This window comes from Scyliorhinus canicula, chromosome 15 (assembly GCF_902713615.1).
Source record: "Scyliorhinus canicula chromosome 15, sScyCan1.1, whole genome shotgun sequence".
In the NCBI taxonomy this organism is placed as follows: Eukaryota; Metazoa; Chordata; class Chondrichthyes; order Carcharhiniformes; family Scyliorhinidae; genus Scyliorhinus; species Scyliorhinus canicula.
In genome coordinates, this window is record NC_052160.1 from 55,280,583 (window position 1) to 55,307,472 (window position 26,890).

At 47.1% G+C, this 26,890-nt stretch overlaps 1 protein-coding gene across 3 annotated transcripts in view; it reads right to left on the reverse strand.

Moving 5' to 3' along the window:
* card11 (caspase recruitment domain family, member 11) overlaps positions 1–26,890 on the reverse strand; it is a 335,526-nt gene that overhangs the window by 147,603 nt on the left and 161,033 nt on the right. For all 3 annotated transcript variants that reach the window (XM_038820292.1, XM_038820291.1, XM_038820293.1), the window contains one exon: positions 15,230–15,409. In XM_038820292.1, coding sequence (XP_038676220.1) covers positions 15,230–15,409 — 180 coding nt within the window. The remainder of the gene's footprint in view (positions 1–15,229; positions 15,410–26,890) is intronic.

Here is a 26,890-nt window from a genome sequence, read left to right on the forward strand (position 1 = left end):
GGCCATCCCCCACCAGTCCCTCCAGCCCTAACAGAAGCCTCCCCGCTCAGTGGTACGGATCCCGGCTGAGTGTGGAGTCACTGAGCATTGTCTGCAGCTGGCACACCAGATTCCCTCAAGGTCGGGACCACACGTGACCACACTCCCTTCTGATATAATGTCATGAAGTTCCAGTCCAGTAATTTCACGAATTGGGAACATTGTTCTGGGTGTCACTGGAGCAGAACGTCATGATGAAACTGATAATTAAACAACGTGCTAGATTCATCAGGAACTCGGCCCATCGGAGGTGGAGCATCACGAGTGGGCCAGCCGATGACACGCCAACGCGAGTGGCGCGTGTTATTATGACGCCATTTTGGAGGGGGCGGAGCATGGCACCAGCGTCAAACTGGCGCCGGCCACGATTTTGGCATGGGAATCCATTCTCTGCCCGATCGGCAATCACGATTTTGGCGGCGGGCTACGGAGAATCCTACCCAAGAACTAGGAGCAGGAATAGGCAATTCAGCTCTGCCATTCAATATGATGATGGCTGATTGCCTCTCAGCTTCAACCCACCGTCCTGCCCGTTCTCCATAATCCTTCAACCTATTACTCATTACAATTCTGTCCATTTCCTCAAATTTACTCAGTGTGCCAGCATTAACCGCACTCTGGGGTAGTGAATTCCACAGATTTACAACCCTTTGAGGGAAGCAATTTCTCCTCAGCTCTATTTTAAAACTGCTAATCCCTTATCCTAAAACTATGACCTCTCATTCTAGAATGCCCCACAGAGGAAGCATCTACGTCTGCTTTGTCAATACCTTTTATCATCTTACATATCTCAATTAGATCTCCTTGCATTCTTCCAAATCAATCTAGCGAACATTTAGACTCTGGAGGCTGATCTCTCTTTGAGAATGCTGTTTCTCACACTGCATGCCAAAATTCAGTACTCAAGCTTACAAAATGTATTTTGAATTGCATAAACTTAAAGCAGAGGGTGTTCCGCTGATTTGTCAATGAGTCCTCAATGGCCTGAGGAAAATATCTACACACTGTCAGCGATGCCTGACTGACCCCTTGTGATGCTGCTGCTTTACGTTGGCCAGTAGGAGACAAGTTACAATTTTAATTGAACTCCCTTCTGATATAATGTCATGAAGTTCCAGTCCAGTAATTTCACGAATTGGGAACATTGTTCTGGGTGTCACTGGAGCAGAACGTCATGATGAAACAGTGATAATTAAACAACGTGCTGGATTCATTCTATAGATGAGATTTCTTCAGATGATGCATAATTAAAGAGCAAATATAATTAGTCATTTGGTTTGGTGTCTACATTAAGTAGACTTATCACTAAATTCTCTTCCATTATAAAGCAGAAATGAACAGATGCGATCTCACCAGGTATAACAACAGAACAAAGTAACTTTACTATTCTGTTGTTAACATCTTCACTATAACTGGGGCTGGATTCTCTGTTTTCGGGACTCTGTCCCCCATGCTGTCGTAAAAACTGTGGCCTTTCACACCAGAAAAAGCGGTGTGAAAGGGCAACATATTCATGGCCCTGCAGGGGGCTAGCAGTGACCCATCGTAAAACTAGCAGCTATTGCTGCAGATACGGGCCTCCGCACTTCCGGGTCCGAGGCCATGAGAGCGCACGGCAGCGCAGCGAACTCCAGCGGCCGCCTTGTGCTCCATGGCGGACTCAGACCGTGGAGCTGGACCTTAAACATAGTGCCCCCGATCAACCACACGTCAGACCTGGACCACTCACCCAAAAATTGCCCGGTGCCGTGCCCCGCCCCCCCCGGCCCTCCGATCAGGCCGCCCCCGACCAGGGCGGCTGTGGACCGAGTCCGCAGCTGCCCCACGCTAGTATCCTGACCGGCAGGACCATGTTAGATCCACGCCGTCGGGACTTCAGCTGGTTGGGAGTGGAGAACGGCGGGCGGGCCTCCAGCAATGACCCCAGGTAGGGGATATGCAGCGAGGCGTACTCCTTTTCTGGGCCGGAGAATCGGGTAACCGGCGCCGTTCCCCATTCCATGCGGGGAAATGGATTCTCCACCCCGGCGCTGGCTACGATTTCGGCGTTGGTGTGCAAAGAATCCAATCCCAGATCTTTCACTGTGACATGCTTTATCCCCAGAATTTGACAACACCTGTTTTGAACACTCCCCTGATAGATTCGGGTACTTAGTGATGATAAAGCACAGATTGTATGGGTGGCTGGGTTTTTTTTTTCCTAAACATTGCCCTATTTCACCTACCCTGCACATCTGTGGGTTGTGGGAGTGAGATCCACGCAGACAATGTGCAAACTCCACATGGACAGTGACCCGGGCCAGGATTGAAGCTGTGAGAAAGGGTACAGAGGAGATTTACAAGAATGTTGCCTGGCATGTTGGGAAGATCATATGAGGAAAGGCTGAAGGACTTGAGGCTGTTTTCGTTAGAGAGAAGAAGGTTAAGAGGTGACTTAATTGAGGCATACAAGATGATCAGAGGATTAGATAGGGTGGACATCGAGAGCCTTTTTCCTCGGATGGTGATGTCCAGCACGAGGGGACATAGCTTTAAATTGAGGGGAGATAGATATAGGACAGATGTCAGAGGTAGGTTCTTTACTCAGAGAGTAGTAAGGGCGTGGAATGCCCTGCCTGCAACAGTAGTGGACTCGCCAACACTAAACGCATTCAAATAGTCATTGGATAGGCATATGGACGATAAGGGGATAGTGTGGAGGGACTTTAGAGGGGTTTCACAGGACGGCGCAACATCGTGGGCCGAAGGGCCTGTACTGCGCTGTAATGTTCTATGTTCTATTGTGCCGCCCCCGAGTTTCTAAACCAGCACAGAGATAGAAAATCCTTAATCCACATCCATCTAGTTCATCACTGTCAACAGATTTTATTGTCCACTAGCCCACAGGTTCTCATACTGCTGTGAGGGCGTAACCCCCCCTCCCCCCCGCCACGAGAGGCACGAGGGAGGAATGATGACAAAGTCATCAGACTTGGAGAACACCATTGGATAAGTTCACCCCCGCCTGCTCCAACAACATCTCCCCAGTCAGCTGCTTCTTATTGACGCTGACAGCTGCCCCACCAGTTCCACTTTAGCACAGGATTTGGTCCCAGAGAAACAACTTTAGCAGCACAGAAGATTCTGCGGTAAGATGTTGTCAGTAATAATTCACATGTGTAAGATTTATATTGTATCTTCAAGTAGTAAGGAGATTAGTGGCTTTAGTTTTAACCTTTCTGGTTCTCAGTTTATTTCCACAGAGAGCTTGCTGCAAGATAATATTTAGATTTTAGGCGAATTGTTTGGCACAGCTGACTGTATTTTAGGTGATACTCTAAAAGGCACACAAAACCATAATAGTTGGACAACAGTTATGAGTCTAGGCAAAGGGTTTCAGTACTTTTTTCCCCAAACAATAAAGAATTTTTATGAAGTTACTGGCCAGTAAATGGATGTGTGGTTGAAAATCCTTAATGGTCTGATTTATGCTATTTTAACACTTGAAGGTTACATTGGTGTTTAAATAATCCGATCATAAAGTTCAAGTTGGCATTTCATCGATTGAAGTTCATTTGAACACTTCATTAGAAGTAACTACAATCACCATTAACATCCTTGCTCCTTTCTGTTCTCTCCTTTTCCGAGTGTTCAAACAAATAGTCTAAAATGCTAACTATGATGGAGAACATGTTAATGGCTTGATTCTGAAAAGAGGTTCTGACAGAAAGATCTTTTTTTGATGCAGTTGTGAGTAAAACTTTGCATGCAGATACAAGTATACTCTGGGCGCGATCTAACCAAAAAAAAAAATCAGAGTCCGTTCTGGGCGAGGTTAGCGGGGTCATTCCCAGCACTTGTAGCGCCAGGAACGACCCCACTATCTATCTGCACTCTGTTGCAATTTGGGCCGTGGCAGGGCCACCCCCCACCCCACGGCCGCACTCAGCGTCATTTCTTGCGCAAAGGAGCCTTGCCGAGCAGACCTCTGCAGTGCAGGAAGAGATCGGGACATCATTTTTAAATGATGCCCCGATCTCTGGACCCTCACACACCTGTTGGTGAGTCCTCGAGCCAGCAGGGTACCTCCCCCCTGCCCAGGCCAAAACCTCATAGTAGGCAAAATGCCACCTGGCAGTGTCACGTGGGCACCCTGGCAGTGTCAGGCTGGCACCCAGATGGAGCTGTCAGGGTGCCAGGCTGGCAGTGCCAAGGTGCCAGGATGGTACCAGCAATGGCAAGGTGTCAGCCTGGCCAGAAGACAACCACCCGGGGGCCTCCGATCATCCCCACTGAGTATCGGTACGACTGGTACTAATTCGCCCTCGGCTGGGGTCTCCTCAGCGAGGCCAATAGATGCCTGGTGGCCGTTCGATCCGGCGTTGGCATGGCTACATGGATTTCTAAACTCACTTAACCGTGCAAAATTGGCTCCCGGTCATTGAACGCAGGACCCCGATCATGGCATCTCATGAGATCTGGTTAGATCTTGTGAGGCGCAACGGCTGCCGTTTATCCCGGGTGAGGCCTCTCCTGGGATCTACCGGTCATGTCCTGTCCTGATTTCGGCAGGATGTGGCCGATAGATCACGCCCTCTATGTCTGCAAAGTCCCTGTAACAAAACACGAGTTCATGGTGATCCGAAATAATAAAACAAACCTCCTATTCAAGCAGGCCTGATACCATCTATGATGAGAGGAGGGAGTTAATGTTTTCAGCCTGGATGACTCTTTGTTAAAGCTGACAAAGAGTTATCCAGACTCGAAATGTTAGCTCCCTTTTCTCTCCACAGATGCTATCAGACTTGCTGAGGATTGCCCAGTTGCCTAGCACTTTTTGGGTTTTTTTCAGATTCCAGCATCTGCAGTAATTTGCCTTTATCTCAAGCCTCATATTCTTATGGCCGATCTTGTTTTTTTTCCTGATCCCATGCTGATCCCTAATTGCCCTTGAACTGAGTGGTATTTTAAGAGTCAAACATATTGCCGTGGAAAGGGCGTCACATGTAAGCCAGACCAAGGTAAGCACAGCAGATTTCCTCCCCTGATGTACCATCAATTGGACGCGAGACACGATGAAGATCCAAACTGTGGCTTTAATCAGCTAGTTGTTAGCCCGGTGGTCGACTACAGAGAAGGGCCGACCACCGGGAAACCTGGGTACTTATACCCCGCCTCAGAGGCGGGATCTACTTGCCTCTCGACCAATTGGTGAGCAGTCACATGACTAGTCCCAGCCAATCAGACGAGAGGCACGTGACCAGCCAGAGCCAATGGGGAACCAATGCTCTGCACCAATGGCAGTGCTCCCACTCATATCACCACATCCCCCAAAGGACATTAGTGAACCAAATGGGTGTTTCAAACAATGGTTTCATGCTGCTCTTAGACATTTAATTCCAGATTGTTAGTGAATTCAAATTTCACCATCTGCCATGGCGGGATTCGGCTTGGGTCCCCAGAGCATTATTCTGGGTCCCTGGATTACTCATCCAATCACCATACCACTGCACCACATACAAAATTAAAATCAAAACAACAGATGTGGAGGTGAAAATGCTGGAGTAGTTGAAATCAGTGAAGAAACAGCAAAAATAAGAAAGTGTAAAAACACAGCCATTAGGTTTTTGCTGGGCTATCTGGCAGATATGTTCGATAGTCTCAATGAATGGAATCTTCCTTTCAATGAATATAATCCCGTCAGAGATGAGAACACTACCAACTGAGTCATGCCTGGTGAGGCCAGCCACAGGATATGAGTCAGAGCAGCATAGGTCAGAGGCTGGGAGAGGTTACCAAGGTCATTTTCGGTTTGACGTTAAGGGAAGTTAAGTAAGGAGAAGTATTTTGAATTCAGCACACTGGAAGGCAGGGAGCCAGTCAAAGTCATGCAGTGAGGGTCAAAGGAACAAGTCAGACAGGAGGCAAAAGGCAAAGTGCTCGTCTAGTTGGAATTTGTGTGGGATGGAGTGCAGGAGACTGGTCAGCAGAAGCTGAAGAAATTGAGCCTTCAGATAGCAAGAATGTGGATAAAGCACTTTTATATTCATGGAATATCAGAAAATAATAGAGTCTAATAGCTACTGTTACTAAATGAGCAACCTGGAAGTCATAAATACAATTTTTTGCGTAAATCCATTGAGGAATTGAACGGAATAATTCTGCTAATTTGGGGGCTGGAGAACTGTGGTGAAATGCTAACTTGTATACTACTCAGCTTGAGGGAAAGTTATCCACACCCGCCTAGTATTTGCATGATTCCAACCTAACAGCTCTTAATGCCTGCTAAGCCACTCTGAAAAGAATTACCATGAAGTACCAACTTGCTCTTTTCGGACCAACTAGAACAGAAAGTGTGGCCTCGTCAGGTCTGCCAAAATCCCAGGATTGGGAAAAGTGGTAACTTCAGCAATGTTTTAACCTCCACGAAGACCACGGGGAAACCATTGCTGATCTCCCCATTGGACTTGTGAGGTACGAGTTTCCCAGATTGGGGGAGGAGGCCACCTTGCTGGAGCTCGTTACAAACTAACATGAAAGCCGGCCCAAAGCAGGGCCTGGTGTGGTTAGTTCTCCCAGCAAGGACTATTCTGGGAGCGAGTTACTGCCTGAGGCAGAATACTGTATATAGTAAAATAAACCTCTGTTCTCATACCGCTGACTTCCTCAAGTTACTATATGAAAAAGACGGTGACAGTTTCTACACTCAATTGGTCCTCTGAAAGGGGCTGCTGGGAGAACTGTGCACAGAGTTCTATTTTCTTCGGCTCAGTGTAAGTGCAAAATCACTAATCGAAGTATTCAAAGAATAACAAATTGCATTCATCCAATACTTGTCACTTACAAGAAGAAACCTCAGAGCAGTTAATACTAGTAGACAAAATATTTATATTGTTGTGATAGCAAATCTATCTTTAGAAGATATTTTTACTGGGTTTTTAACATTTTATATCAAAGGTACAGAGTAAAGCAGGACCATCACGCATGTTGAGCTTATCTTCCAGGGTGCGTACATTAAGGTCAAGAAGCTGGTCGAGATAGATACAATGGAAATAGCAAGAGAAAAAAATTTCAGAGAAAAACAGCAGCCTCACAGCAGCTGGGTCAGGCAGGTGCCCTCTGGACTGCATGGGGCTGACAGCTGGCTGTGCCAGAGGGAGCTTTTCAATATTTATGGTGGTGGGGGGGGGGGGGGGGGAGAAGGGCCCTGCTTGGGAGCTCCCGGTGGTCAGCTAATACCACTGTGTGGCCCTTCCCCCCGCCTTGGTTACCTCCTGGCACTATGACATGTTGGAGGGGTGGGGACAGGGGTGGGGCATGTCCACTGAGTGGGCTCACCACTGCAATTGTATTTGCCTATTGTTCTTTGTCCCTTCAGGTTCTCTCCTTCTGCCTACCCTACGTTTCCTGTGGTGTCTTGGGTGGCGCTGCCGATCGCCAGCCGAGCAGAACCCTCCTCTGGGCGATCAGGGAGGTAAAGTTAGGGTGTCCGCCCTTCCCCCAATGAAGACTTCTGGCGGTTTTGAGAAACCAAAGACCGCCACTAGTGGGCAAGGCTCCACCTCTACTCCAATAACTCTGGATATGGCCTCGAAGAATGACATCCCATACCCGACAAGTCTGGGGCAGGACCAGAACATGTGGGTATAGTTGGCCGGGCCCCCCTGGCACCGTTCACACGTGTCCTCCACCTCTGGGAAGAACCGCTCATTCTTGTCCTAATTAAGTGCGCCCGATGCACCACCTTTAGTTGAATTAGGCTCAGCTCCATGCACAGAGGTAAAGTTTGCCCTGTGCAGTGCTTCGCTCCTGAGTCCTCCATATATCTCCCTGCCTACTTCTTCTTCCCATACTTTCGTCATCTTGTCCAGGGGTGAGCATACCTCCTCCAGCAGTAGTCCATACATGTCCGCACAGTTCCTGCCTCCTAGCTCGCCCACAGTCAGTAGTCTGTCTAGTAGAGGGGGTCCTGGTATCTGGGGGAATGTCATCGTCTTCTTGCGGAGGAAGTTTTTGATTTGATTGTACCTTAGTTCATTCCCTTTCAGGAGTTGGAACTTTTCCGTGAGTTCCCCTCGGGTCGCTACTATGCCTTCTATTTACATGTCTCCTACTGTCAGAGTCCCTTTGTCCTGTCTCCACATTTTGAAGGAGTTGCCCATTGTCGTGGGAGTAAATTGTGATTTTTGAAGATGGGGGCCATAGTGGACATCTTGGTTAGACCGAAGTGGTATTGTTTGTTGTTGGTTCCATGTTTTCAGTGTGGCTACGACTACTGAGCATTTTGAGAATCTGGTCTGGGGGGGGAATAACTTTAATGAACACACAAACTCCTCCAAAGTTCAATGTCCCCACTCTCCTCCCAGCCCATTGTCTTTCATAAACTCCATCCCCTCCTCTCAGATGCCAAAATAGTACTCTCACTTCTGGCAAGTCACCCATAGGCAGGCCAGGGACAATACTCCAAACTTCACCCCCATTTTAAAGAAGGCAGCCTTGATCCGGTTGAACCTGGCCGTCCTCTTCATCAGTTCTGCTCCCAGATCTCATTACACCCACAGCTTGTTCCCTTCCCAGGTACATTTTCTGATCTGCCTCGTCTATCAAAGAATATTTTCCTTGTCCAGAAAACATCGCCCTTGGCGGCTCACCCGCCTGTGGCCTCCTCATCAGCACCCTGTGTGCTCGGTCAACCCCTTGGGGCCGGTCAAAGGCTCCGTCCCCCATTAATTTCTCCAGCATCTTAGCCACGTACATACCAGCCTCCGCACCTTCTGGCATCCCAACGATCCTGAGGTTGTGTCTTCTGGAGCGATTCTCCACCTTCTCCTTCAGCCTCTTTTGGTTCTGCCGCATCATCCCCATCTCAGTCACCAACGAGGCCAACTGCTCCTCCTGCTCTCCCAGTGCTTTCTCTATTTTCTTGATCGCCTTGTCCTGGGACTCCAGCCTCTGCTCCGCTCTCTCGATCCCCTGCTTAATCAGCTCCACCATTTTTGCCAGGTCTTCCAGGGCCTCTTTCCGCCACTGGCAAAACGTTTTGTTGAGTAACTTGATTAACTGCTCTGTGACCACTGGACGGGCAGAAAAGCCCCCTTGCCCTCCGCCATCTTATCCTGTGGCGCACCATGAAGAATCTCCTGCTCCAGCAGCTCTTTCCTTCCTGCCCCACTCCTAGTCCGTGGATCCATCCACCAGCCACACCAGCGGAGTAGAACCTTCCCCAGGCACTCCTGCACCTCTTGCTCTGAAATGCTTCACCTTTCAGGCGGGGAAACGACCACTGAAAAAATCCACCTTGAGCGGGAGCCACCAAATGTGTGACCGCTCACTCCATGACCGGAATTCCCTGCACATTAATTGTTAATGAGATGCCTCACCAGTGTGAATCATTCAATATTTGTGTGCTGATTGGCTGGTGTGTATCATTTAATGCCGATGAACTGTGTCGATGGATATCGACAGACATGTGTTGACTGGTTTGCATCATTAATGATACGATTGCTAGGAATCATTCACTCAGGTGCGTGACTAGTTTGGATCCATTGGTGTGGTGCTGGAACGATGCACACCATTCAGTGTTTGGTGAAATGTTTGATGTTGGGGGTGTCATTCAAAGTTGGTGAGACATTATTTTATGTTAGTGTCGCACAAAGTTAGATTATTCAGTGCTTGGTTTAGATGCTCATTCAATGTTGAGTAAGTTCCTTGGTTTAAATAAATCACATTAGTGAGGTGCTTCCTGGCAGCAACCGTCCAAGATTAGTGAAGTGATTAGTTAAATGGCTTGATTTGTATTGGTCGTGTAAGCATGCATGATGTGAAGAAGTTAAAAGAATGAGCTACTCACAAACTATGGGACAAAAATGAGCTTCCTGAATTAAATTAGAAAATAAATAAATGACCCTGTTATGTCCAGTGATGAACTCCTGAAAACTATTATTCTTGCTGATTTCAGGAACATAGGGCATGATCTACCCGAATGGGAACCGAATGGCAGCAAGCGTGTTCAGCTGGGTGTGTCCCAGCACGCTATTGAAATTCCATTTGGGTAGGTATGGGGCCTCAGTGGGGAATCCCCTGACGAGGCTCCACTTAGTCCCGTTTCCTGCACTGAGAAGCTCCGCTCACTGGAACTCCTCAGTGCAGAAGGAGATTTAGGCACAATTTCTAAATGACATCCCGACTTCTCAAACCCCCCCCCCGGCGCAGGGCACCACCAGGCCCGATCCGCAGCATGCAAAAAAAATGTCAGCTTGGCAGTGTCAGGCTGGCATCCTGACAGTGCCTTGCCAGCTGGCAGTCACCTAAGCACCTTGGCAGAGCCAGGTTGGCACCCAGGTGGTACTGTCAGTACCAAGCCTCCAGGCTGGCAGTGCCAAGATGAAAGTGCCATGGCGCCCTGGTGGCATCAGTGCCAGGGTGTCACCCACAAGCACCTGGGGGCCTTTTCTCCCCTGAGGACCAGAACTGAACGGCACTCACCTGAGCTCTCCACATCAGGTCAACAAGGCCAACTTGTGGCACCGTGTTTCTGCATAGGTGATTCTCCACAGGCTACTCTGAATACACAACACAGCTCTGACTCCCACCATTGTCCTTAATTCGACCAAGTTCCTAGGCACAACATCCTAACTGACCAGGACCTGGGAGATCTACCTGAAAGGCGCACCAGTGCCAGTGCATACCCCTCTCCCTTGTCCAGCCCCCTCCAAGCAGCTCAGATGAAGATGCTGGAACTGCCTTGAGCCAATGCTCCAATGATGCAGATGAAAGAGGGACGTAAAAATTGCATGGCCTCCATACTGATCTGCATGGGTACACGTAGGTCAAGAATAGTGTCCCCCACTACCTCACTACACTGGGCTAAAAATGGGGTTATGCCATTTTCCGTGGACAGGCTTGCATATAGAGTTGGATAAATAACTGAAATAGGATACAATGTTAAAAAGTATAGAGGTGACAATTGTTGCTGTACTGCCAGGGCTGGAGGAAACAGGGATGTCAACTGTTGCATGGTTTTGTGAAGGGGAGGTCGTGCCTCACTAACTTGATTGAGTGTTTTGAGGAGATGACAAAGTTGATTAATGAGGGGAGGGCGGTAGATGTTGTTTCCATGGACTTCAGTAAATCTTTGACAAGGTGCCTAATGGCAGACTGGTATAAAAGGTGAAGTCACATGAGATCAGAGTTGAGGTGGTAAGATGGATACCCAACTGGCTTGGTCATAGAAGGTAACGTGTAGCAGTAGAAGGGTGTTTTTCTGAATGGAAGGTTATGACTCGTGGTGTTCCACAGGGATCTGTGCTGGAGCCTCTGTTGTTTGTAGTATGCATAAACTATTTGGAGAAAAATGTAGCTGGTCCGATTAGTAAGTTCGTGGATGACACCAAGATTGGTGGAGTGGCAGATAGTGTTGAGGATTGTCAAAAGATACAGCAGGAAGCTTGGGCAGAGAAATGGCAAATGAAGTTTAATCCAGATAAATGTGAAGTAATGCATTTTGGTAGGTCTAACAGAGAGGGGAAATATACCGTGAATGGCAAAACTCTTAGGACTGTTGAAAGTCAGAGAGATCTGGGCATGCAGGTCCACAGATCTTTGAAAATGGCAACATAAGTGGACAAGGTAGTCAAGAAAGCATACAGAATGCTTCCTTCATTGGACGGGGCATCGAGTATAAGTCATGCTGCACATGTCTGGAACCTTGGTACCGCCGTACTTGGCCTATTGCGCACAATTCTGGTCGGCTCACTACCAGAAGATGTGGAGGCTTTGGGGAGGGTGCAGAGGAGGTTTACCAGGATGTTACCTGGTCTGGAGAGTATTAGCTATGCGGAGAGGCTGAACAGACTCAGACTGTTTTCATTACAACGACGGAGGTTAAGGGGTGACCTGATAGAGGTCTACAAGATTATGAGGGGCATGGTTAGAGTGGATGGGCAGGCAGTCTTTCCCAGGGTGGAGAGGGTCAGTCACCAGGAGGCACAGGTTTAAGGTCCATGTAGAGGAGATGTGCGAGGCAGGTTTTTTTTACATAGAAGGTGGTGAGTGCCTGGAACGCATTGCCAGGGGAGGTTGTGGAAGCAGATACATTAACGGCATTCAAAAGGTATCTTGACAAATACATGGATAGGATGGGTATAGAGGGATACGGCACAAGGAAGTGCTGAGGGTTTTGGCGAAGGTTGGTATCATGACATTTGGAGTATTGTGTGCAGTTCTGGTCATTTCATTATAGGAAGAATATGGAAGCATTGGAAAGGGTGCAAAGGAGATTTACCAAGATGCTACCTGGTTTGCAGGATAAGTCTTATGAGGAGAGGTTGAGGGAGCTAGGGCTTTTCTCTTTGGAGCGGAGGAGGATGAGAGGCGACTTAATAGAGGTTTATATGATGAGGGGGATAGATAGAGCGGACGTTCAGAGACTATTTCCTCGGGTGGATGTAGCTTTTACAAGGGGGCATAACTATAAGATTCAGGGTGGGGGATATAGGAGGGATGTCCGAGGTAGGTTCTTTACTCAGAGAGTGGTTAGGGTGTGGAATGGACTCCCTGCTGTGATAGTGGAGTCGGACACTTTAGGAACTTTCAAGCGGTTATTGGATAGGCACATGGAGCACACCAGAATGACAGGGAGTGGGATAGCTTGATCTTAGTTTCGGACAATGCTGGGCACAACATCGAGGGCTGAAGGGCCTGTTCTGTGCTGTACTGTTCTATGTTCTATGACCGGTACAGGCTTGGAGGGCCGAAGGGCGTGTTCCTGTGCTTTATTGTTCTTTGTTCAAGATTGCCAAACAACAAAATTTTGTCCTCCAGGATTGAGGATTGTGTACCGAACATCATTGTGGAGGATCAGATCGGGTTCGTTAAGGGCAGGCAGCTGGTGGCCAATGTAAGAAGGCTTTTAAACGTGATCATGATGCCCCCCGGAAAGTAGGGACGTAGAGGTAGTTGTCGTGATGGATGCGGAAAAAGCTTTTGACCGGGTTGAGTGGGATTATTTATGGGAGATTCTGGGGCGGACCGCAAACATCTCGCTCTTCCCCATATTAAGCTTATAATATGGGGAAGAGCGAGGTGTTTGCGGTCCAGGCAAGGGGTCAGGAGAGGCGACTGGGGGAGCTGCCGTTTAGATTGATAGGGGACAGTTTCAGGTACCTTGGTACCCAAGTGCCGCGAGATTGGGACCGGCTACATAAATTGAACTTGGTGCGGTTCATGGATCAGATGAAAGATGATTTCCGGAGATGGGATGCGCTCCCATTGTCTCTAGCTGGTAAAGTCCAAACGGTGAAAATGACGGTCCTCCCGAGATTCCTGTTTGTATTTCAATGTCTCCCCATCTTCATTCCGTGGTCCTTTTTTAAGTAGGTCAATAAAGTTATAGTGGGCTTTGTATGGGGGGGCAAATTCCCGCGGGTGAGGAGGGTAATGCTGGAGCGGAGTCGGGGAGAGGGGAGGTCTGGCGCTGCCGAACATTAACAAGTATTACTGGGTGGCTAACATAGCCATGATTAGGACGTGACTGGTGGTGGCGGGGGGAAACGAATCTCGATATCTGCAGGTGCGGGACTTTCTGCGTAGACAGGTACCAACCTTCCCACTCCTGCCGCTAAGGGGGATTCAGGATAGGGTGGTTTCTAGAGGATGAGTAGGTGAGGGGAGCACTTCTGACATTTATAAGGAACTTATGGGATCAGAGGAGACGCAGACTGAGGAGCTGAAGCCAAAGTGGGAGGAGGAGCTGGGGGGAGAGATAGAGGAGGGCCTTTGGACGGACGCGTTGAGTAGAGTCAACACAATTGCAACTTGTGCCAGGCTCAGCCTGATTCAATTCAAGGTCGTTCACCGGGCTCACATGACAGTGGCCCGGATGAGCAGATTCCTGGGGTGGAAGATAGGTGCGCAAAATGTGCGGACCTATGGGAGAACCATGTCCAAATGTTCTGGGCATGTCCAAAGCGGAGGGGATTTTGGCTGGGGTTTGCTGACGTCATGTCCAAGTTATTAAAACAAGGGTGGCATTGAGTCCAGAGGTGGTGATTTTCGGGGTGTCGCAGGATCCGGGAATCCAGGAGGAGAAAGAGGCAGATGTTCTGGCCTTTGCTTCCCTGGTAGCCCGGAGGCGGATATTATTAGCTTGGAGGGACTCAAAGCCCCCGAAGTCGGAGACCTGGCTATCGGACATGGCTAGCTTTCTCTGTCTGGAGAAAATTAAGTTCGCCTTGAGAGGGTCACTGTTTGGGTTCGCCCGGAGGTGGCAACCATTCGTCAACTTCTTGGGTTAGGTTAGCGTAGATTAGGGGGTTAATTAATGGTGGGACCTGTTTTTTGGGGGGGGGGGGGGGGGGGGGGGGGGGGGGGGAGGTGGTATTTGCACTATCTTTATATTTTTCATGTACATTGTTTAATTTGCTGCTGTTACAGTGCCAACAAATACCACAATAAAATGTTTATTAAAAAAAAAAGATTGCCAAACAAGCGGAGTAGTGGAGATGTGGGGGATAAGAGATATTCTAGAGTTTACTTACTATAATAGCAGCAGTGGTGAACATTTGCAAGCTTGATCCTTGCCCACAAACTCTCTTTGCCTAAGATGATGTGTGATGAAAGAGGCGAGAATATACCTGAAACTTAAAAAGAATGTTCCCCACAAAACGCACCCTTCAATCCATCAAACTCTTACGCTATTGTTGTACAATACTCAGTACATAAAAGCGTGGAGCTGGCACTACCAATAGATCTGCTTTGGGCAGGCTGCACAAAGCCTTTTGAGTTGATGCTGTTGTCACAGTAACAGCAGTTATTAGAGGTCCTGACATTGTTTGAAACAATCTGAACTGTGCTCTGTGAATGGAAATGAGTGGTTTCAACATGTGAAAAATGACAGACTCCGAAGAGACATTGATAATAACAAGTTGGCAGCGGGAATGGAAGCGTTCCATGGATTGACTGGCAGTGGTTCAAAGTAGAATACAAATGGCTGCTTTGTTTTCGAAGCAGAAGGTTATCCAGGAGTCACTGCCAAGCTCATCAAAAGGTATTTAATTGCTGCCACATTGTCACAAGTTTGGATGCCCCTTGGTTTAAAGTGTCAGTGAAGATTTTCATTTCTAAGTGTGAGTCTTGTTTCCACAAGAGGAATTGTTTCTTTTTCGATTCCTTATTTGAAACAAAATGTTGGATTAATGATGACAATGGTTACCTGAATGATTGATTGCAGTTCCTGGACTTTGGTCTTTAACATTTCATTCTCTCGCTCTAACTCCAGCACCTGCTCCTTCCTTGGCCTTTGCTCAATGTCATTTTTCAGTTTGAGGGATTGGTTGCGCTCCAATTTGCATTCTTCCTCCACCTTGTTTAACCTGTGCTTCAGCTGATCGATCTACAGCAATGTGGATACAAGAAAGGGGAAAAAAAATGCCATGATTCTTTGCAAGCACTTAATGGAAATCAATCAAACAGCAGCCAGCAGCAAATCAGCATTGGTAGGCAGCTACACTAATCCCCATAACTTGCATCCTGTGGTACAGCTTGCCATTCAAGTTCTATCCGGTACCCATTTCAACGATATTCTTGCTTCTGTCCCAGTAGTCACCTTTAGTAAAGCTACATGTTGGAATAAGTGATGGTAGGCTTGCAGGATTATTATTCAGTAACAACACGATTAATGCCTTCAACTGATATCACAGAAACATAGGACGGATCAGGAGTCAGTCAATCAGCCCCGCAACTATTCCACCATTCAATTAGATCATATCTGATCTGGGTTTTAACTCCATCCACCTGGCCCTTAATGCACTTATCTAACAAAACTTTTTATCTTCTTTTTTAGTTCTCTGCCCAAAGGCAGGTCCAAACCATATTGCCATGACCTCCATTCTGCAGGTAGGATAACATAATGACTTAGACCAGGCCTTTCCGATTGGCCAATTGGAATACGAGTTCCCTGATTGGTGGGTCAATCAGGGAACCTCTTCTTTGTATATAACACTCTGCACTCCCAGTGCAGATAGCAAGCACAAGGTTGTACTGCTGTTGCTTTTGTTAATAAAATGTATTCTGGTGAAGGAACTTCTGCCTCCGTGGACTTATTACAGATCAGGAGGTAGGTCCTGAGTCTGATCCACACCAGCTGTACAGCCTAACTGAGCCAACCGGCCCTCCAGTGACAACATGCTCTTTTACATGCATGTTGGAGCCTGGAGCTGTGAATCGTGATGGTGGAGGCTCACATTTTCTTTACATCAGATGCAGACCAGGAATTTCTCCCACCCTTACTGCTATGTTGGAAGGATTTGTAAGTTGACACTCAATCTGTTTGGTAGTGTTATGAATACACCTTCCTTGGCGATCAAGTCCTGGAGTGGAACGTCTGGCATAGACGTCAGGTCACTACCCACCACAAGACCTCCAAAAAAAACTATCAACCTCTATTTTGAAACTTTCAAATGACTCCATGTCCCATTGACCTTTTGGTGAGAAGATCCAAATTTCCGCCACACTTTGCGTGAGGAAGTATCTCCAAGCCCCCCCACCAAAGGTCTAGCTCCAAATTTGAAATTATGCTCCTCTGCTCTGAGCTTAACCCAGCAGCAGAATTGGGTTCTCCCTGCCTACCCCATCAACTACTTTAATCATCACTGCTGCATCGTATAACATTTGGACAAGTAATTGTCTCATTTAATACATTTTGATCAGGCGCCAGGAACTTGAAGCTGCCTGTCAAAACTATTACCACATTGACAGAAGTGAGTCATTTTGGACTATGGCAGATAATTAGATTCTAAAACTAAGAGTGCAATAGGTGCTCAGGAACATTTTATTGTTCATTTAAAAAGTGGGGTGAGGGTTCAGGATGACACTTTGTCTATTTATTGTTTAGAACAAAGTAATTTGTTTCTTCTTTAAACACACTGTAAATGGCAAATAGCAGAGACCCTTCCCCGACCGAGACAGTAACAGAATAGCCAGCTAGGATTTAGAACTGATAGGCCATGAATCTAATAGAATAAGTTGAAACGGTGACTAATATTGAGCACAATGTTGAGCACCATTCGCGACTACTTAGGCACTGAAATAGTTCACATGCAAATGCAGCAAGACCTGGACAATATCCAGGCTTGGGCTGACAAATGACAAAGAATATTCCTGCCACACAAGTGCCAGGCAATGACCATCTCCAATAAGAGAGAATCAAACCATCACCCCATGACATTCAACGGCATTACCATCATAGAATCCCCCACTGTCAACATCCTAGGGGTTACCATTGACCAGAAACTGAACTGGACTAGCCATATACACACTGTGGCTACAAGAGCAGGTCAAGAGGCTATGAATCCTGCAGTGACTAACGCACCTCCTGACTCCTGAAAGCCTGCCCACTACCTACAAGGAACAAGTCACAGGAGTGTGATAGAATACTTCCTACTTGCCTGGATGAGTGCAGCTCCAACAACACTCAAGAAGCTCAACACCATCCGAGACAAAGCAGCCAGCTTGATTGGCACCCCTTCCACAAACATTCACTCCCTCCACCACCGACGAACAGTCGCAGCAGTGTGTACTATCTACAAAATGCACTGCAGTAACTCACCAAGGCTCCTTCAGCAGCACCTTCCAAACCCACAACTTCTACCATCTAGAACACGGGTGGGCAAACTACGGCCCGCGGGCCGCATGCGGCCCGCCAAAGGTCTTTATGCGGCCCACCAAGATCAAGTCATAAAAAAAAATTTTAATTTTTTTTAAAATTTTAAATATTTTTTTTATAAGGTTAATGGGGGGGTGGGCTGTTGGGTTACTGGTATAGGGTGGATACGTTGACTTGAGTAGGGTGATCATTGCTCGGCACAACATCGAGGGCCGAAGGGCCTGTTCTGTGCTGTACTGTTCTATGTTCTATATGAGGCGCCCAGAATCATAACCGGGTGAAGCGCCATTTTTGAAAAGTAGAGAAAAAGAGGGCTAAAGGCAGGATACCGCCGGGGGGAAGCGCTGAGGTATATGCCGCACGCTAATTGGTTACAACCGGGACTATTAATTAATATACTATGCGGCCCTTTAAAATTGTAAATTTCTGAATGTGGCCCTTGCACGGAAAAGTTTGCCCACCCCTGATCTAGAAGGACAAGGGCAGCAGATATATGGGAACCCCACCACCTTGGAGTTCTTCTCCAAGTCACTCGCCACCCTGACTGGAAATATAAGCACCGTTCCTTCACTGTCGCTGTGTCAAAATCCTGGAACTCCCCCTCTAATAGCACAGTGGGTGTACCTACATGGATTGCAGCGCTACAAGAACGCAGCTCACGGTCACTTTCTCAAGGACAATTAGAGATGGGCAATAAATGTTGGCCTAGCCAATGACGCCCACATCCCGTAAAAAATAATTTAAAAATACACAGACCAGGAAGATCCTCGATTTTATTCCTGAGTTGTTGAATTAACCATAAGAGCCTCTGAGTGCCATTGGGCGAGATACAATTGGCATCAATGCTGTCAGGTGAAGGAGTGGGAAAATAATCAGGCAGGGTTCTTGATCTCACTTGCTATGCAGCATCTTGACTTGACTTCCAATTTTGTTCTCAGGATGAGGGTGATGTCGGCAAGGCTGGTATTTGTTGCCTACCATTAGTTGCTCTGAGAAAGTGATGGTGGGTCATCATAAACATCATAAAGTGTTTTACTCCATGTGTTAACTGTGCTCCCACAATACTGATGTGTAGGGAATTCCAGAATTCTGATCCAGCAATGATGAAGAAATGGTGATGTATTTCCAAATTAGGAATGCGTGTGTCCAACTTGGAAGGAAACATGCATCCTGGGATGGCAGGACGGACGTATAAGGAGAGATTGAGTCAGTTAAGATTATGTTTTCTGGAGTTCAGAAGAATGAGGGGAAGGTGGAAACCTATAAAATCCTAATGGGACTAGTTTGGGTAGATGCAAGAAGGATGTTCCGAATGATGGGTGTGCCCAGACCCATCATTCTGAGGATACGGGGCAGAACATTTAGAACTGAGATGAGGAGAAACCTCTTCACCCAGAGAGTAGTGAGCCTGTGGAATTCACTACCACAGAAAGTAGTTGAGGCCAAAACATTGTTTTTCTTCAAGAAAGTTAGATATAGCACTTGGGCGAAGGGGATCAAAGGATTAAGGGGTGTGTGTGTGGGGGGGGGGGGGGTTTCGGCTATTGATTTGGATGATCAACCATGAAGCCATGATCGTAATGAATGGCGGAGCAGGTTCAAAAGGCTGAATGGCCTCCTCCTGCTCCTATTTTCTACGTTTCTATGCAGTGATGGCAGGCTCAACAAAGTTTTAAGTTTTGTTATCTCCTTGTTAGCGACTGCGAGAGCTGCCATTGAAGTAAGCTTGGTAAGCCTCTGGAGTTCATAATTGGAGGGTGAATCACTATTTTGTTCATTATTGGAGGCAGGGTTGATACTGAGTTCATTATTGGAGGACGGGTAGATATTGAGTTCATTTTTAGAGGTGGGGCCAATATTGAGTTCATTACTGGAGGCGGTGTCAATGTTGAGTTCATTATTGGAAGCAGGGTCAATATTGAGTTCATTATTGCCGGTGGGGTCAATATTGAGTTCATTATTGGAGGCGGCATCAATATTGAGTCCAGTATTGGAGGTGGGGCAGATATGGAGTTCATTATTGCAGGTGGGGTCGATATTGAGTTAAGTATTGGAGACAGGGTCAATATTGAGTTCATTATTGTTGATGGGGTCGATACTAGAGTCCATTATTAGAGGCAGGGTTGATATTGATTTCACTATAGAGATGTGGTCAATACGGAGTTCAGTGACAGGGCCACCAACCAAGAGGCTTGCCTTGCCCTGGATGGTGTCGAGCACATGGCTGCAACTACACCCATCTAGTTAAGTGGTAAGATTTCCAACACACACCCAAGTTGTCCTTTGCAAATGTTGGAGAGGCACTGGATAGGGAACAAGGAGATGAAACCACGCTCAGCCTCTGCCTTACCCTCACACAACCAACTCTTGACACTGTGGGGAGAGGAACACGGTTAATGTTTCAGGTCAATGGTCCTTCAACAGAACGTCTTGCCTCTGCTGATGGGTTAGAAGGAGATGGAGGTGTCATGTTCTGCAAATCCAGTGGTTAGCCTGTGGGGGTGGGGGTGATGGAGGGGTTTCCCCTTTAAGTTACCACCGAGGCCCAGAGAGTACTCCATCCCTGACCAGGTGTTACACCCTCCACCATGGTCTCACAATCTGGTCTCACAAGTGGATAGAACTGTGGCTTCACAGCGCCAGGGGTCCCAGGTTCGATTCCCCGCTTGGGTCACTGTCTGTGTGGAGTCTGCACGTTCTCCCCATGTCTGCATAGGTTTCCTCCGGGTGCTCCGGTTTCCTCCCACAGTCCAAAGACATGCAGGTTCGATAAATTGCCCTTAGTGACCAAAAAATTAAGAGGGGTCATTGGGTTGCAGGGATAGGGTGGAAGTGAGGGCCTAAGTGTGTCGGTGCACTCGAAGGGCTGAATGGCCTCCTTCTGCACTGTATGTTTTATGTTGTATTATTTGTAAATGCCAGAAGAATGCCCTTTGTTGTTGCAACACAAAGTTACATGGCCTTCCAGCACATGCAATGGGCTAAGGAAGGACAGGTGAATTTTAAACTGAATATTGACAGGCTAATTCGCATTGGAAAGGAGACATAGTGGGCGCAATTCTTCGACCCCCACGCCGGGTGGGAGAATCGCGGGAGTGCCGGGCGAATCACGCCATGCCGCCCTGGCACCCCCACGCGATTCTCCCACCCCGGTGACCGGCGATTCTCCGGCCCAGATGTGCCGAGCGGACTGCCGAACCCGACCGGCACACGCCGGCGCCAACCACACCTGGTCGCTGCCAGCGTGAGCATCGCGCGACCGCTGCATGTGGGGCCTGTGGGGGGCGGAGGGAGGGACGAGCACCACGGGTGTGCTCAGGAGGTATCTGGCCCGCGATCGGTGCCCACCGATCGTCGAGCCGGCATCTCTAAAAGACGCACTCTTTTCCCTCCGCCGCCCCGCAAGGTCAAGCCGCCATGTCTTGCGGGGCAGCGGAGGGGAAGACGGCAACCGCGCATGCGCGGGTTTGCGCCGGCCAACCTGCGCATGGCGCGGGAGACGTCACTTAGGCGCCGCCGGCCGCGTCATTCCGGCCGCGCCGCTTTGACGCAAGCGTCAAGGCCCGGCGCACAAAATTCACGCGCCGCCGCTCCTAGCCCCCCCGGGGGGGGGGGGGGGGGGGGGGGGGGGGGGGGGGAGAGAATAGGATGCGAGGAGCGGCCTCTGATGCCGGAGTGAAACACTCCGGGTTTCACTCCGGCGTCAGCTGTTTGTCTCCCTTTGGGAGAATTTCGCCCAGTATATTTACACAATGGAGAAGCTCCATTTGGTTGTGGGCGAGTGGGGCTCTAAGACTGACTAAACCAGCACACTGGGATAAATTAGGGGGCTCACCACAAATGGGAGTACACCATCGAAACGTCAGGGAAACTATACTTCAAAACAAATAGAAGTAATGAAAATAACTAAATTAATAAAAACAGAAAGATGTCAGGATATAAAACCAAATATTACATGGGGTTGGCTTGGGCAGAGTACACTATCCTGTACTGACGACTACTTAGGTGGGGTCATGGATTCACCCTCCCGATGGACTGCATCTTAGGGCAGCACGGTAAAACAGTGGTTAGCACTGTTGTTTCACAGGGACCTGGGTTTGATTTACGGCTTGGGCCACTGTCTGTGTGGAGTCTGCACGTTCTCCCTGTGTCTGCATGCGTTTCCTCTTCGTGCTCCGGTTTCCTCCCACAAGTCCCGAAAGATGTGCTGTTAGGTGAATTGGACATTCTGAATTCTCCCTCGATGTACCTGAGCAGGCTCTGAGTGTGCCGACTCGGAGATTTTTACAGTAACTTCACTGCAGTGTTAATGTAAGCCTTCTTGTGACACTAATAAAGATTATTATTATGTGGAGGAAGGCTTATATGCACCCATGACTCTGGGAGCTCGCTGGTTGTTGTTTTACTTGCGAAAGGGCCAGCAGGGTTGAAAAGTGGGAGCCAGAATCGAAGGCCAGTTCACCAGCCCTCCTTGCAACTATTAGATTTAGTTTAAGGGTCTAGTCTGATCCGAGTGATATCTTGCTCTGGACATGATGTGGAGATGCCGGCATTAGACTGGGGTGAGCACAGTAGGAAGTCTTACAACACCAGATTAAAGTCCAACAGATTTGTTTCGAATCATTAGCTTGGAAGGAGCTGTGCTCCGAAAGCTGGTGATTCGAAACAAACCTGTTGGACTTTAACCTGGTGTTGCTCTGGACAGACAGGGGTGTCAGGAATGGGTGGCCACTGGATGTTAAGACTCTAACTAATGAGCTAGCTAACTAGGATTTACCAGCCTCTGGTGAAATGGTCACACTCGCATTCCCCTTAACCACCTCCAACTACTAAGGATTTGTGGAAAGCTGGACTTGCTCAAACTGATTTTTACATTAATACATCAAATTTAAATTAAAATGATAAGCTGGCGGAGGGGACAATATCCCATACAGTTTCCACCTGCCATTGAACGATGCAATGAATCAGTGTCCATTGACAGAAGGGTAAAGCACAAAAGGCTTTCGGTGTGATTATCAGCCATTTACTGAAATTATCCAATCAATGTGGAGCTGTTATAAATGAGGCTAATCAAGCACAGAGAGGCTACTGGAAAGTACTTGATTATATAATGAAACAGATTACTTTAACCCTGTATAGTTTATTAGCGAAGCCTCATTTGGAGCAGTGTGAAACTTAGAGTACCCTCATTTGAAATGAATGGCATTGATCGTTAAACTGTGAAGAGATACTCACAAAATTGTGCCTGATTTTATTGGAGAGAAGAAAATGCTGACAAGGATGAATAATGAAAATACAAGCAAGTAATTTGGCTTACATTGTGACTGCAGTACTCGAGGGCCCGAGTTCAAAATCAACACGCCTTGAGCAAGACTAAACATTGGAAGAAACCTTTATTTTCTCATGGAACAGTAAATATTTGCAAGGGAGCCTGCTCAGGATTAATTAACACCGCCTTGATTAACTCCTTGAAAGCAAAACTAGATGAATATCTGACTGAAAGGGGGATTGAAAGGTTTTAAGTATGACTTAGTCAATCAAATACTCAGTTGAACTGATTGTTTCTCTGCAGCTGGGATCACAAAACTCCTCTGTGAAATGCAACTGATTGGGAGTTGAATAATGCAATGCTAATGTTAAGATTCACATCCTGGGGTCTGGCTGGATTCAATGAATAATAGATAGTTGGTGTACCTAAAACAAGATCGCAGCAAGTGCTCCTGTTCTGTATAATTTTGATCAAGTGGCTGTCAACAATAAGGCTGGTCGTTATACTTAAAGATCCTTAATCATCACAACAAGCATGCGATTGTCCTCATGGGCTTTCCTGTACCAGTGGTACTTGGTTTGCAAAAAAAAGGATTTGTCCAAGTCTAACGATTTGTCTATTGTCTCTGCTGGTTGTTGTGTGACAGCACCAAACAGCATTAAGATCAATGACTGAGGGGACAACCGTTGAATTCACAGCAAAACATTTGACCATATTATCCATCATATCAACCTACAAATTAGGAGTCGGCGGCCACTGGCTCCTTCAAACTTACTCCGCAATTCATTAAAATCAAGGCTGATCGGATTGTAACCTAAACTCCAAAACCTCACATTCATTGACCAGCGGCAAACTGAACTGGACCGAAAATAGCACCTCTTGAACAAATTTCAATCTTCTTAAAATAAATCTGCTGACCTGGGAAATTAAAACAACAGGACAAACAACAGAGATTGTGCCTGCAAGTGAGAATCACTGGTATTGGAATTGACAAAGGTTAGGTCTCACGATAACTCAGGTAAATTGAGTGTTTCAGCAAAATACATCCACCTTTGTTCTGGAAGACTGACAGAAAGGGGCTTCATAAGACAGAAGATGAATGGAGAACATGGAAGAAAGATGGACACATGGTTTAAACAGAGAGCACAGAATGTAACTCTGTATTGTGCTTTGAAAGCAAGCTTCATAGGATGATGTGACCCTTTTATAGAGTAAACTAACCCCATCCCCTGAAAAGGGTGCAAAAGGTTGAACACATTGGAGATTTTTTACTGCAAGTAATGAGATACCAGCATTGTAACAGAGGTAAGGACAAATCCAATTGAATATCGAAGCCGTCTGTCAGAGGAAAGAACTCAACTGAGCATCAGAAGAACTTACCTGCAAACAACAGGAGCTGTGGCCACTTCAGTGACTGTATGATTAGGTTTATCTTAGAAGAATCCATTGAATCCCTACAGTGCAGGAGGCCATTCAGCCCATCAAGACTGCACCGCCTCTCCAAAAGAGCACTTCACTTAGGCCAACTTCCCTGCCCTATCCCCATAACCCCACCTGACCTGCACACCGTTGGACACCAGAAGCAATTTTAGCATGGCCAATCCACCTAATGTGCACATCTTTGGACTGGTGACATCTTTGAGCATTCTAATGCTAGATATTGTTGAAGCATTTACTTTCTAGGAGTAAATCATTTTTATGTATTCATTTATAATCTGAGACGGTTTTAAATCTGTAATCGTGGGTTGAATTAAATTAACCCCTTCAAGCAAAATAACCTTTTGACTGAGTCATCAATATGTCCTCTTGTAATGCAGAGGTCAAAACGAACTACAAACCCGTGAGTGTTTAAAACAAAAAAGGATGATGTGGTCCAGCATTGCAGCTAATGGATCAATGTTAGTGATTAACACATCCGTGTTAATGGTTCATGGATCAGTGCTTGTGGTTAACAGATCAGTGTTAAAAGAAAGGCGAACCACAGGAGAAGAGGAGGGGGGAGGGGGGAGAGGAGGGGGGAGGGGGGGGGGAGGGGGGAGAGGAGGGGGGAGGGGGGGGAGGGGGGAGAGGAGGGGGGGGGAGGGGGGAGAGGAGGGGGGGGGGGAGGGGGGAGAGGAGGGGGGAGGAGGGGGGAGGGGGGGGAGAGAAGAGGTAAGAGACAGGGGACAATAGAGGGGAACCAGAGAGGTGTTGGGGGGGGGGGGGGGGGGGGGGGGGGGGGGAAGAGAAGAGAGGCAAGGGAATGATAGCCAGAAGTAGGGCACGGGAAACGATAATAAACCTGGCAAATACAGGAATAGAGAGCAAGGAAAATACGGGCGAAAGACGGGACGAGCGGCCGATGCAGAGGTGAATGTGAGATGACAACGGCAGCGAAAACCCTCCGGGAGAAGCAAGGGACAACACCAACACCGGATCCATTCGTGTGTTGCCCTCTCTGTATTGGACATAATTAATGTAAGGGTTTCTCCAGCACCCAAATGTATATGTACCTCCCGAGTTCCCCCCCACCCCCCCCACAAACAGGTGCCTACTTATGTGTTAAAAATAATATTGCCAACTGTAGAGTTGCTGTTGTTGAGTTAGTGCATTATACCCTACCAGTTTTTTTTTGTGTTTTCTTCTCGTCTATATATATATATTTTATTCTGTGTACATAACTGGAAACATACTTTGTTCAAAAATAAAAATAAAAACATTTATTAAAAAACAGGTCAGTGTTAGCAGTAAATGGATTGATTCAGTGGTTAATCGTTGAAAATTAACTGTTGATGGGTCAATGATAGATCAGTACAAGTGTCCAGTGGATCAGTGGTAGCAGTTAATGGATTGCTGTTAACAATTAATGTTAGCAGTTTTCTTTTTTAATTTAGGGTACCCAATTATTTTTTTTCCAATTAAGGCACAATTTAGTGTGGCCAATCCACCTACCCTGCACATCTTTTTGGGTCGTGGGGGTGAGACCCACGCAGACACGGGGAGAATGTGCAAACTCCACATGGACAGTTACCTGGGTCGGAATCGAACCTGTGTCCTCAGCGCCGTGAGTACTAACCACTGCGCCACCTTGCTGCCCTATTAATGTTAGCAGTTAATGGATCAATGTTAGTGGTCAATACATTCATATTAACTATTGGTAGATCAGTGTCGGAGCATTGTTGATGGTTAGTGCATCAGTGTCAGTCCACTTACCCATGATGATATTTGTGATGCATTGTTGCTAGTCAACGAACATGTCTTGTCATTTTTCTATTGTCCCTGTGTTGTTCCTTGTGTCTTAATAAAGCTCGTAGTCTCAAAGGTGGAGTAGATGTTTTATTGTGAATTTGTTCTGTCTTCAGAGTTTAACTTACAGCTACCTCAAATGCTACCTGCCTGTGTCTTGCTCCCTGCGTCTTGCTACCAGTTCTCCCTTCTGTGAAGTGTGTCCTCACTTCCTGTCCCTCTGTATTTATAGCTCTCCCGTGCTCCCTCTCGTGCTTGCTCAGTTGTATTGCATCTACATTGATACACAATCACCACATCCCCCCTTTTTTCTTTACATATTTTCTGTACATCATTAAAGAAAATTATACAAAACAGTTAGATTACTTACGATATGTGTATCTATACAAGTGATGGTGCTATTGCATATTTTACAAAGCCAATTTATATTTATGAATCCAATCGTAATAAAAACATTTATGAGTCCAAACTTGATAAATTTGTTCATTGAGTTTTTTCTTTTTCGTTGTTGACGTGGTGATATTGATATTGCAACTCCGTTGTGAATGTTGTCGGTGTTCTTGTTATTTTAAGTAACCAATACGTCATCCCAAGGTGTTTGCATAGTCGAACCACTGATGTTGACTGACATGGACTTTTTTCTGTGCTTGTGGTATCTATTTAGTATGTCATCTGCCTTGAAAGCTGGTGTGCTTGCTTGTTCTGGAGCAGATGGG